The 13,166-nt window shown below is 41.9% G+C and overlaps 2 protein-coding genes and 1 non-coding gene across 3 annotated transcripts; all 3 read right to left on the bottom strand.

Annotated features, from left to right (window-relative positions):
• Positions 1 to 2,751: 2,751 nt before the first annotated feature.
• Positions 2,752 to 2,823, bottom strand: trnap-agg (transfer RNA proline (anticodon AGG)). Its single transcript has one exon. It is a non-coding gene; the product is annotated as a tRNA-Pro (tRNA).
• A 1,991-nt stretch (positions 2,824 to 4,814) lies between these two features.
• LOC133000696 (guanylin-like) lies at positions 4,815 to 6,943 on the bottom strand. The gene is made up of 3 exons (XM_061070652.1): positions 6,866 to 6,943; positions 6,560 to 6,746; positions 4,815 to 4,885 (listed from the first exon to the last, which is right to left on the bottom strand). The coding sequence occupies exons 1-3, from the start codon at positions 6,941 to 6,943 to the stop codon at positions 4,815 to 4,817; spliced, it is 336 nt and encodes a 111-aa protein (XP_060926635.1).
• Positions 6,944 to 10,749: 3,806 nt separating this feature from the next.
• LOC133000707 (guanylate cyclase activator 2B-like) lies at positions 10,750 to 11,414 on the bottom strand. The gene is made up of 3 exons (XM_061070664.1): positions 11,331 to 11,414; positions 10,950 to 11,142; positions 10,750 to 10,808 (listed from the first exon to the last, which is right to left on the bottom strand). The coding sequence occupies exons 1-3, from the start codon at positions 11,412 to 11,414 to the stop codon at positions 10,750 to 10,752; spliced, it is 336 nt and encodes a 111-aa protein (XP_060926647.1).
• Between the last annotated feature and the right edge of the window lie 1,752 nt (positions 11,415 to 13,166).

Genomic DNA, 13,166 nt, shown 5'->3' on the forward strand with positions numbered 1-13,166 from the left:
CAAACAGAAAAACAAAACTCTTTCAACGCTGCTGAGGCGTTGAAAGAACCCTTTTCACATGGTTTCCCATATATCGCCTTACAACAACAAGTCCTTGGGTTTAAATGTGATCTGCTGGCCGGGGCTTTTCCATGTTGACACTGCTTGTTCTCTCACAGTCTAAAGACAAACATTAAACCGAACAGAAAACCCTCAATCTTCCGTGTGAATTCGATTGTTCGTGTGTCCACATGCAGTGTTGGGAAGGATACTTTCAAAACGTATTCCGTTACAGAATACAGAATACATGCCCAAAAATGTAATCTGTAACGTATTCCATTACATTAACTAATCTGAGTAACGTATTCTGAATACTTGGAATACTTCCGGTTTGTATTGCATTTTTTAAGTGCATGATTGCGGCGTTGTTATAGTCAGTGGAGCAGCAGCAGTTTAAACTCTCTCTCCGCCGATGCGGCGGGGCAGCTGGATGTCCGGCTCCCATCCACTCCCACCTCTGTGCCGGCCCCACCGGACGCTGAAGGACCCCCCCCCCTGAGCCAAGGCTGCCTTGCAGTGCAGCGATCGTTTCGGCGTCGAGTCTATTTTTTTTGCGCTCTACCAATTTTACCGATCACATTATTAAATGCCCCCTTCTGCCCATCCACTACAGACACACAAGCAGTCATAAAGATAAAAAGAGAGGGGGGGGGGGGCGGAGAATACGTAATTTACCCTCGACACCCGACATTGAACGGAGCAAACAGCGGAGAAGTTCTTGAAGATGGATGACATTAAATTGGGACGCTGTTGCAGTTAATGTTGGAGCAACAAGTGACTTTATGCTTTTATACTACTGGGTCAACGGGTGATATTATTCAGCGTCCGGCGCTTCAGCGTCCGGTGTGAACCCGGCGTGCCTCGCTGGTCTCCTGCAGAGCCATGACAGCGGAGCTCTGGAAGCGCAGGTCGGGCAGCTTGCGGATCAGCAGCTCCGTAGATTTCTGGTAGCGACGGAACTCTCTCAGAGCCTCGGTCCCGAGCCGGTCGCGGTGAGGCTTCTTCACGCCGCCGGGGTCCGGGCTCTCTTACGGCAGCCCTGCTCTCCAGCTGCTTCCTGGGGGCTTTGCCGCCGGTGGATTTACGAGAGAGTGAATAAACTCGAGAAGTACCGTCATGTAATCCACTGATTTCAACAATGTAACTGTATTCTGAATACCATCTATTTATTTTGTAACTGTAACGGAATACAGTTACTCATAATTTGTATTCTAAATACGTAACGCCGTTACATGTATTCCGTTACTCCCCAACACTGTCCACATGTGTGTTTTGACCTTGACACAAATGTCAAAAAGGACCAATTCTGCACTGTGACCGGCTCCAGCAGCTCAACCCTGAACAGGATGAGGAGAAAAGCCACAGCAGGAACTGATGCACAGTTCCCGTTAATCATATGAATCAAGCGATGAAAACTAAAAAAACCCCGATTTCAGAGAAGTTACATAACGTTCCATGTGGGCCAGCGAATCTTTCCAGGAAACAGGGCCGAACTTAACACACATGTAGCGCCAGGAACCTATTAAAAGGAGCCAGGTGATCGTATAGCAAACATATGGGAGGCGAATGAGGTGTGGACACATTAATATGTATTTGTTAAATCAAATGTATTCTTTACTTTCTATTCTATTCTTATTATCACTACAGTATGGTGAAAGGTAAAATACAGTCAAGTGTGTTCCTGTGCCGCTGTCGACTAATTAAAAACTTTATTTTATATAGTTAAATCATCTATTCTCATGGCAGCATGCAAATCACCAGTTGTTTCCCCTTTTTAAGGTTAAGTTACAGGAATGATTGGAAGCAGAAGGTATCAGCAAATGTCACCAACATAGAAATCTGCAGTGTGTAGAATAATAGTTTAGTGAATTGTGCCCTCTGCTGGATATCGAGAGGAATCAGCACACAGCACACTGACGACAGCAAATAGAGACATTAACACATATTATGTTTTTAATATATAAAGCTGTTTATTTATTTCATTATTTAGATAATTCTCTCCCAGGATCTGCGCCCTGCACTGCCTCTTCGTACTGTACCCCAACATGTGTCCAGATCCTTCGGTTGGGACGGTTTTTATCAGACAAAATAGTCAATGATTGTTGACTGAATCTGGGTCCATGATGAGTAAAGCTTCTAAAAAAGTATATTTAAAAGACGTCCAACACTTATTTGAGCTCAAAACAACGTGTCAAACCACTTAAATTCATTTTTTAACAGTATTTTTTTATTTTAGCAAACAAAATACACCTCTTAATCATCAAGTATCCCTCAGAGTGTGAACACTGCCCAACCCATGATTATGTTGTGGTCTTGTTTTTTATTTACAGCAAATGCTCTGTATTTATACAACGCTAATGAAGTGTATTATGGTAATTAAGGTTTGTTTGCATTCTATTGAACAAATGCTCTTCAGCCTCAGAATTTACATTTGAAGCTGGAAAAAAAATACAAAAAATAAAAGAATATCTACACAGTATATTAATCAACCTTCTGTTCTGTTTTAACATTATTCATTGGTTTGAATTATCATTTCACCTGGATGCAAGTTTCTAAATCGTCACAATGCAGATGAGAGCAGGAACACAAGTGTGAGTGACGCATGTGTAGAGACATGAATCCAGTTGAATTAATGAAATGTAAATAGACTAAATGATTAGTATATGCAGGATTAAAGAAAAAGGAATTTTCTGTTTCGGTTAAAAAAGCGGAGGGCTCGTCCGGGATTTGAACCCGGGACCTCTCGCACCCTAAGCGAGAATCATACCCCTAGACCAACGAGCCACGTGACGACGAACAACGCATAATATGGAAGAATACCTAAATGCATAAAGGACTAAATGGAAAATATGATCGGGGATAAAATGTCTCTTTCAATGTAACTTTAATTTCAGGTCATTTTAAGACGCAGCTCGACGTTGAATTAACACCAGAGATCACGTTGGTCCTTTGTTTTACAGTCACATGACGATGCCATCTAACGGTGAGAAGCATCCAAACAGGAAGAACTCACTTCCGGCTTCATCTAAGATACAATCAGATAAGATAAGAGCAAATAAGAAAACACACAGACACGTGTTCTTTATAATCTTAATTGTTTGTTCTTGTGTCTTCTTCTATATTAAATTTATCTAATTTTTGTTCAAATAATCAATCCTGTGATTAATTATATATCATCACCAGTGTTTGACCTGATGTCGTCTATCAAGTTTATTAACATACTTCATATAACATCCCAAAAACTGATCAAATAAATAAAGCTTTATTATGCACATTACATTTGTTTTATTTAAATTGCCCTCTGTAGTTTTTCTTTATTGTCAATATTTAAAAAAAAGGTGCCTCAGTTTATGCAGTTAGTAAACAACTCTATCAAAATTAATCTATCAATACCCAGGACAGTGTTCGATGGGCCAAAAACAATCAAAAAAATATTCTGTTTTGCTTCCTTGTCAGAATCAGAATCAGAATTATTTGTATTACCATGTATATTTGCATATATTGGAAATTGCCATGGTGTGGTTGGTGCACTGTACATAAAAACAAAAGAACAATATATACAATAAGACAATATATACAGTAAGAAACAATAAGTTATGGAAACAATAAGTTATGGACACAATAAGTTTGAATTTTGGGGAATCCTGGTTATCTTTGGCACATGTGAACATTTTATCCTCTTTTGAGAAACCTGGACGACTCCTCATCCATGTGTTCCAGATATGACTGAAGCAGGATAAGAAACAAACCCATACCATGTGAATTAATTTATCAAATCTGTGGATATCTGCTTTGTTTCTAATTAACTGAATGCACAGGACAGAGGGAAACACGTCAGCTGTCAAGGATCAACCACAGCAGTTGTTGAGGTTGATCACCTTCATTAGACCAGTTCATCATCCTATCGATTAAACTCACATTATTAGTGTTTATTGATCAGCTGATGCAAATTGAACACGATGCATTCAACAGTGCAGCTTTGAATAATGAGTGTGGTGAGGATTCCCTGTATCTGATGTGTTGTGACACAGGATCATCATGAGCGTCTGTGGCTGAAAAAGCAGGTCGATGATTCCATTGACGCTTGACGTCAGCAAAGCATTTTTTTCCTGATCGACTTTACATGAATTAGCTGCTCTAGTTGTCAAAATCAGTCACATAGCAACACAAAGTGGAGCTGGTCAGTGGGAGAGTGATGAGTGGTTTTGCAGCCCAGTATGTGAACCACTTAGTGACTCATAGACAAACTTCAATTTAATAACAGGAACCAGCAAAAGTTCTCGTTCTCATTTTTCCGTCAGATGTTTTCATCAGACTTAACGTGAAGTCCTTCATTGTTTCCCCATTAAATATAAAGCAGCTCACACCCTTTGTGTGTGTTTGTGTGTGTATGTGTGTGTTTATTTTACAGACAACAAGAAATACTTTCAATTGTGCAAAGAATAGATATATTTTTTTATTATGAAGAGGCTGCAACAGACTCAATAAATTAAAAATTCAATATGAAAGCAATTTGAAAACTCCAGAGTAAGAGAACAGCTGTTTGACACTTTACAGGAAACCAAATCTACCAAAACATTTAAAAAAACGAAACTTTTAAAATCCAGTAAGTTGAACACTGATCCATAAGATCCATTGGGTTTGGTTGCCGGGTGATATTTGCTCATTGGGAAGTGCTATTCCATGAAACATTTAGAACCCGTGGAAGGTGTTGACGCCCTCAGGGGCTCTCGGTCGATGCGTTGGCGTGTTTTCGAGATGGCGGCCTCAGTTCCTCAGTTCAGACACCCGTAGCAGGAGGGGTTGGCACATATCTCACAGGGATCCGACGGTGTGATGATATACACTGGAGAGAAACAACACATCACCTGTTACACACAAGCTTTCAGGATCCATATCCGTGTCAGAGCAGCGACAAAGACGCCGTCTATGAGCTGTTTATGGTTCCCAAGGACTATTTACATTGCTTTTCATTGGCCTCTGATCTGACATTATCATTCCAGAGCTGCTTTACGATGCATTAGTTACAGGATGTGGGTAATGTGTAAACACTGAACTCAAGGAATTAATTAAAGGTGAATTGACTGAAGCTTGGGCCTGTTGTTCGTGTCCTTAAGCTCAAGTCTGAGGGACAACATGTGTTGAGGGGGTTTTGAACATTCCTCACACATTACTGTACATGTCACTATATATTATGTATATATCTGTCCACCGATGGGAGGGTGGGGCCTGTTTAGATGTTTAATGCAAGAGTAAGTGCATTTAAGTAAACACAGCTAGAGAAAGTTGTATTCACTGTTCATTTTATCGATCATTTGAATACATTGTTTTTTGTTTGGTTTTTCTCTATGTCTTGTAAGGTGACTCTTCAGTGCTGTGAAAGGCACCAATAAATAAATGTTTTATTATTATTATTTATTAGATCTCCAAGCAAGGTCAGGTAATAGATAAAGGGCCGAACAAACTGTACATTGTAGTGTCTGCGCTCAGGGACATTCATATCTCACCCAGACGCCGCAGACAGAGAGGCGCCGACTTTAACTCTTTCACCGGTGACAAGACGTAAGGACACAATGTGACTTAGGAGGCGAACACCTACATGTAACACACAGAGTGACGGCAGTTCTAGGCTTTAATGGACGATGTGCTGTCAGAATTGGTGACGCAAGTAGAGGAAGACATAAGTGGATGCTGGGGGAGGAGGGCAGTTGCTCATGTAACTCTGTCAGTGTTTCATTATTGTTCTAAACACTGGTTCCCTTGATGCATCAAGTCTATGTTAAAATCTTTTGCATAAGACATCAGCTGCTGCCTGAGTTCTCCTTTCACCAGCTTCCAGAAAACCTCCAGAACAACATGTGACAAGGAGCATCTGACAAATGTCACTGATGCTCCTTTAATAAGTATAAAGCAGCTGGAGCGCGGGGTTTCAAACCAGTTAAGGTTTTAACGACTGCTGTGTTAATTTGCTTCCCTGCTGGGAAGGAACTGGCAGGATAAAGTGGATAGAGCTGTCTAATTCATTTATTAGCAAATGTAAGCCCTGCAATAAAAGGCAAACCAGCTGCAATGGGCTGTTCAAAAAAAAGTTAATATAATTTGATTCCACCAAAAGAGCAAAACCAACATTTAATTGAATCAAGTATCGTCAGTGTAGCTGAAACCCTGACACAACTTATTCTCCTCGGTTCCTCACAGCTCCATTGTTGTCATCGTTTTATTATTTACAAAACAGCTAAACTCTATGTTTGTCACTCATTTTTTTATGATTTTACAATGAAAGGATTCACGTCTGAATGTCATAGTTAATGGGGGAAGTAGCAAATTTGTGAGAAATGGAAATATCAATCCTCTCTATGATTAAATAACGACTTCTCCACTCTCAGTAATGTACTGTTGAAACCCATTAGAAGGAGGAACACAGTGTTCTTTTACTTTTGTGCCCAAATAAACCCATTCATATAATATAATGTTGATATTTGACATTTCTTCATTTACCCTGGGCCCAGTCCGGTCTTACCTAGTCTGGAGAAGACGGTGCCTGTGCCCCTCCCCTGGCAAACCGGCTGAAACACCTGAGGCAGCAGAGGGTTCTCACAAGCGGCCGCGACACTTGTCTCGGCGAGGCGAGGGTCGAGGTCTTCATTTAAATCCATCAGCTCCTTCAGCTGCTTCACCGCCTCCAGGGGGAAGCTCCTGTCTCCCACCTGGGGAGGATCAGGAACAAGGGGCAGGAGAAGGTTCAGATTCGGTTCAGAGGGGTAAAGATGGTCACTTTAAAGCTTGAAAAACACTATGAGTACTTCCAAGAGCAGTGGATACTCACCTTGACCTGCACACCCAGAGCTCCAGTGCCCACACACAGCAACACAACCACAACCACAACCACACTGAGGGACCTCATGTTCAGATGATACAAGTTGCCTGGTAGGTGCAGAGGAGGGTTTCTTCTGTTCTCTCTCTCTCTCTGTGGATCTGCGCTGACTCTTATAAGGTGTCTGGGCAGATTAGTGAGTGATTTATTAACGAGGGCAGCTGGCGGGTGGAGGGGTGTAAAGGTAGGGGGGGGGGGGTCAAAGATAACCTCACTGTACTCCGAGGGCTGTGGATCCTGTTTTTAAGTTTATAACCACTATTCTCTAGATTTATTTATAACCTTTATCGCTGTTGATTCCTCCGTCAGTGCGATATCTCAGTTGTTTACTTTGGGTTTCATACAAACTCACTCATTCCCACAGTGACATCTAATAAATCTCATCTTTCAAGTCGTCACGGAGCGGCCTGATAAGCGAGGGGCTGTATACCTGCAGAGCTGAGCCATGTAGGTCACTTGTTTGTATAGTTGTGATATTTGCAAATGATGATGTTTCCCTGACCCAAATTGTAAATCCTTCAGTTTGCTCACACGGACAAACATGCACCTTAAAATTTAAGCTCCTATGTTAGTTTAAAATACAGGAAAAACCCCTAACTTTAAAATAAACTTTACTCCCTTATTTCAAACTATAACGCTATTTCATCTAGTGCGACTTTGGTCTGAGGGGGGCCGATCCCTCCCATAGCTTATGATGTCACATCTGTGATGTCACAATGAGTCAGTCGGCAGCAGCTTGTGGTCGGAGCGTGTGAAACTCCTACTGAGTTTGGGTTGGTTTCAATTTCCACACTTTCAGAATAGAAATTGAATTTTCACACTGTGATATCTCACTCACACACACACACACACACACACACACACACACACACACACACACACACACACACACACACACACACACACACACACACACACACACACACACACACACTCACACAGCTGTTCATTGACTTCCAAAGGTTTTCATTGAATGTACATTATATAACTCAGAATGTACAGTGCATCTGGTCCTGGTGGAGATTTAAACACAATATTCTCGGTAATGTAATTTGAGAGGTGACATGCAATCTCCTTTGGACAGATTCAAATAAGAAAAAAATGTTCTTTTATTCTTATTCTTCATTCTTCTTGCCGAAACATTTTTTGTTCTTAATGCTTCAAAAAGCATTTAATTTTATGAAAGGTGTTAACAAAGTTAATAATAATTACAGAAAACAACTCAAACTAATTTAATTGTTCAGCATATATAGTAAGTGAAGGCCTTTGTTGTCAAAATCCAGCTGCTATATCTGGGAGATATTTAAAGTTGACAGAACTTACAGAACATTGAGTCTCATTTTGTCTTTGGGATTTTTCTCTTTGATTGATTTCGCAAGGAGGAAAATGTTGAGTCCTGTTGAAAAGTCAACGAGTGCAAACCAAAGGGGGTTCAGTTTTCTGTGGTCACGACAATCAAGTTTGATTCGAAATAAAATCAGCAGGACAACACCCACACGCCATCACATCTCCTCCTCCTCCTCCTCCTCCTCCTCCTCCTCCTCCTCCTCCTCCTCCTCCTCCTCCTCCTCCTCCTCCTCCTCCTCCTCCTCCTCCTCCTCCTCCTCCTTGTGTCGCTGTGGGAACCAGGAACACAAACACCATTTATTTATATATTTGTTTATTTGACAGGGACGATGCAGAGGAACATTGTAACAGGCGTCAGGAACTTGATACACGTGTACTACAAGTAGTACATAGTAGTACATAGTAGAAGTACTAAACTTTTCTAATGTCATACTCTATTCTTTCACTTTCTCTGCGTCTCAGACACAGACATCTTAAGCTCATCAAGATTCTTCCACAGTGATTCTTCTCCTCCGAAGTGGCGTCCTTGCAGCAGCTCCTTCAGGACGACCTGATTTAAGCAGTTCTCTTTGTGCTGTTGCTGTTGAGATGTGTCTGCTGCTTGAACTCTGCTGTTAATTTAAACAAACTCTTAGAGACGGAACCTCTTGGTCCCCCTTGAGAGCAAGTCTCATTATGACTGCACTCGGAGAAACATTCAGTTTTCTTAAGAATGATGAGATGAACTTTACATCTGAAATAATGTTTTTCTATTATTTATACAACGCTTTTCAAAACACAGCATTTTACAAGTTTTAAACAGGATGAAGCATTTCAGGACTGGAGCAAATACGATGAGAGAATAGAAACATACTGAATAAATAGAGCTTTAAAACAATACGAGTAATAAAACTGGCAAGTTGGTAATAAAATGGTGAACAGGGATTCATAAAATACTTTTGGAAGAAACGTTAGTTGATCTTAAACTACACATCAGGGAAGCTGCTTCTGTTTCACAACGCAAATATGTTTTTGGAACAGTCACAACATAAAGGTTTAGATTTCTTCCCTTAAATCATATCAATTAGTTTACCTGTTTAGATATAATCCGTATTAATCTCATTTCCCTAAGTGCTGTTTCAAATATTTCCACACACAGATGCTGAGATACATTTCCAGATACTTTTTAAAAAGATATTTTAACAATCAGCTGGAATCAGCCAAGTGGGGATTTGTTTGATCGAATCCCACAGTTTCCAGATAATCCAGAGGACATGGTTTCAGTTAGTTAAGTCTTATATATCAGTGTTGTATTTCTGTGTGTGTCTTAAAACCAATAATAAAGGGGAAAGGGAAACTGCAATAATGTTTTTTCCTTAGAAAGCAAGAAGAAAATGCTGCATAGCTTGTTTTTATGATTGCATATGTAAGCGTAAATATCCTTACATTAGTTATGTGCCTTTGCATTGCAGGTTTATTCAGAGAACTGAGGGTATATCTGCAGAATGAGCCGTGTCAGATACGATGCATAAGATCCATTATTCATAGTTTTAGACAAAGACGTGTTTGAGGCAGAAACGAAGGCAGTGCAGGGTCGAGCAGATGCTGTAAGTTGTGTTAATAATAATGGGGCAATAGCTTGTTTAGTAGCTTGGAAATAAAAATTTCAGAAAGGCACAGAACTCTGGGTCATCTCCTGACATTGGAGACGTCCAGGTGACAGTCTGCTGAGTCTCAAACGAAAAGCTATGATTTTCACATCAGAATTTATTTGGTAGACTGAGACAATTAGGTCTGGATATTATCTGGAGTTCATGTTTTAAAAAGGACGTCGGTAATCGTTACCTAAAATCTCTGTTTCTGCTTTTCCAGACCACAACAGAACCCAGGATTTTCTAAATAAAACCAGATCATCAGCATTTTAGAGGCTTGGAAAGTACAGAGTAGAGTAGGGTTGACTCTGGGTTTTAAAACTAAAATGTATTTAGTGTGGATGTCGACTTCTTGGTGGTGTTGAGTTCTTATCTGTCACTTTGTTTTGAGTCTTTTCTGCCCCCTAATGGCTAAAGATCAGTGCATGCAGCTTGAAGTTGACACAAAGTACACACAAACTTTCAATGAAGGCTTTTTATTCAAAACTATGACAATAAAAAAGGAGAAGAATTCAACAAGAACCTCCTTTAAATACATATATAAAGCTTGGTTGGATGTAACAAACAGTGTTATTGCAAAGATAATAAAAATTCATGAGAGAGAGAACTTCCAGCAGGAAAATAAAATAGTAACTATGCTACGAAGTAACAGTTTGCAAAACATATCAAATAAAACACAACTTTTAAATTTATAAAGTTACGATGTGGGCCATGGTCGCAACCTCAGTTTTGAGGATAAAGAACGTTTTATCATTGGGGGCAAGGCAAATTAGAAATTCCCTGAAATAGGTTTAAAGGAGAATGAAAAAAATCACAAGTCTGAAGCTCGGCAAGATGTCGGTGGTTTGCTGCCGTTGTTTAGCAGCCGGTGCAGGCGGCAAAAGCACAGATCTCACACACGTCCAGGGGAACCATGCCTGGAATAAAAGGAGAGATGACAGGTGAGCCACAGATATCAGGCACCGCTGAATCACCAGCCCTCTAATAATCATGATCGGACAAGTTTACATGAAATTCCATCACAAACACGGGAGCTGTTCGATTTACAAAGGTCTCACCGAGTCTGGCGAGAGAAGCTGACGCTCCTCTCTGCTTGCAGAGCGGCAGGAACTCCTGTGGCAGCATGGGGTCGGCGCACAGGGTCACGCTGCTCGCCCTGAAACGTGGGTTCAGCTGGCCCGGTGCTGCCCGGCTCACCGTCAGCTCCTGGAGCCTCTTCACGGCCTCAAGCGAGAACGACAAGCCGTTCTCCTGGAAGAAAGAGACAGGTGTTTGTATCAGACAACTGAAACCAAACTCAAAGGTGCACACTGTTATTGCAGCGATGAGATAATAGATCTTGGTTTGCACATTTAACAGGTTTCTCGGTCGTCTGTCCAGTCCAAGACAAACTCATCACGAAGACACCAGTCGTCTGAAACGCTAAATGATGCACTCACCTCGATCTGCACGGCCTCAGAAGTCCAGCCGAGAGCCAGGACCAGGAGGGCGGCGGTGGCGAGTGTGGCGAGTGTGGCCTTCATCTTGACAGCAGTTTGTGTTGTTGGTCTGTTGCTGTGTATTCACTCAAGAGGTGCTCAGCTCGGTGTCTGCGTTCCCTCCGTCCACACGCTTCCCTTTTAAACACGTCTGCCCGGAGTCATGTGACCAGAGCTGTCGTTCTCACGGGTTAATGAGTAGCGACGGGGGGTTGTAAAGAGGAATTCATAAATCTACTTTGACCTCAGCACCTGCCTGATTGTTTTAGAGGATCCCCGGCACACATGTCCTGCTCTGTTCCGCAGGATTCATCCCACCGCTGGACGGTTAAAGAGTTACCATGAGCTCCACTGATGTACCCGCACCAGCCCATTGTTAGAAAGCATGGTTTCATACCTCTGCACATTATTTATACTTTGTTTTAAATGTTTGAAAAGATCTGCCAGACCTGCTTCAAAATCATATTTAGAAGAAGTGAGGGCCCAAAGAAGAGTAGCGTTGAATTTGGTGTGATTTGGACACGGTGCCAAAGCTTCAGGTTCCTGCAGCCGCTCTTAACTCACAGCGACTCAGTTACTTCATGTCACTTTTACAGTTTCAGAAAGAAAAGCTGCAACTAGCATCACCACAATTAAATGTAAAATACTCTCCTGTCATATCTTTGCTTTTCTTATCATCTAATGGAAGTGGACGCACCCGTTTGTACCTAATAAGGACTTCCATCCACTCATTATCTACAGAGCTTATCCTGGGTTTCGGGAGGAGCTGCAGGCAATCCCACTTGATATTAGGTGAGAGGGGGGGGTTCACTGTGGGGGAAGCCAGAGAAAACCCAGGCACAGGTGGGGAGAACATGGAAACTCCATGCAGAAAGCTGGGATTTGAACCGGGAACCTTCTTGCTGTGAGGCGACAGTGCTATATTTCTGTTGGAAATATAATCGTTTCCTGCCTCAGTGTTCTCATTAGCCCAAAAAGTGACATATTCAGTATTTATTTTTCTGCTGCTGCAAGACTCTCTGCATCTGCTGCATAAAACATTAAGTTGAATTTATTTCCGAGCAGATCTGAATGAATTTTTGGAAACATATGTAGGATGTGTTACTTTCCAGGAGGTTCTTAGGCCAACGAGACGCTGCGCATGTAAAACAACATTAACGAAAGGTTATGGGAGACGTGCTGTCAGCTGAATAACAAGATTTAGAAACTCCATCAGTACATCCGGTCGCATTTCCTCAGGAGCTAAAGATTCATCATTTCTCTGGACAGAGGTGCGGCGAAAAAGGTCGACAGCATTTCCAGCTGAGACGGACTCGTCGGCATGATGCAGGAATCAAACCTGTGACCTTCCGGCAGCGGCACAAGCGGCTAATCGCTACGCCTCAAAGAAAAAAGACAAATCAATCGATTCGAGTGGCACCGAGCGTTCATGCACATACACAGCAGTGTGGGCCCCGTGACGAGCAGGCGACACGTGGGGGAGGTTTGTGATGAGCTCATTAAACTCAATTCTTTACGCAGAGCATGAGGGATGTGAGCGTCTACCTCACAGACACAGGATGCACACCGGAGCCTGTGTGGCCACAGTCTAATCACATCCATACAGGGTGTGCTCCATGTGTCATGTCTGCATCAGAGAGCTGTTGACCTCTCACCCACGTGTGTGACGGGGTTGGCTGCTGCCCCCCGGTGACCCCACACAGGAAGAGCAGCTTCTCATGATGGATTGATAAAAGCTGCAGTGTTGGAGCTCAAGTTAGTCACCAGTAATTACACTGTATGCATCACACAGTGCAT

Source organism: Limanda limanda, chromosome 4, assembly GCF_963576545.1.
Source record: "Limanda limanda chromosome 4, fLimLim1.1, whole genome shotgun sequence".
NCBI lineage: Eukaryota > Metazoa > Chordata > Actinopteri > Pleuronectiformes > Pleuronectidae > Limanda > Limanda limanda.

Coding starts and splice junctions, on each gene's coding strand:
- LOC133000696 (XM_061070652.1), bottom strand. CDS start 6,943: ATGAGGTCCCTCAGTGTGGTTGTGGTTGTGGTTGTGTTGCTGTGTGTG. Junction 6,747..6,865: donor CTCTGGGTGTGCAGGTCAAG/GTGAGTATCCAC, acceptor GATCCTCCCCAG/GTGGGAGACAGGAGCTTCCC. Junction 4,886..6,559: donor CACCGTCTTCTCCAGACTAG/GTAAGACCGGAC, acceptor GTTTCTCTCCAG/TGTATATCATCACACCGTCG.
- LOC133000707 (XM_061070664.1), bottom strand. CDS start 11,414: ATGAAGGCCACACTCGCCACACTCGCCACCGCCGCCCTCCTGGTCCTG. Junction 11,143..11,330: donor CTGAGGCCGTGCAGATCGAG/GTGAGTGCATCA, acceptor TCTTTCTTCCAG/GAGAACGGCTTGTCGTTCTC. Junction 10,809..10,949: donor AGCTTCTCTCGCCAGACTCG/GTGAGACCTTTG, acceptor CTTTTATTCCAG/GCATGGTTCCCCTGGACGTG.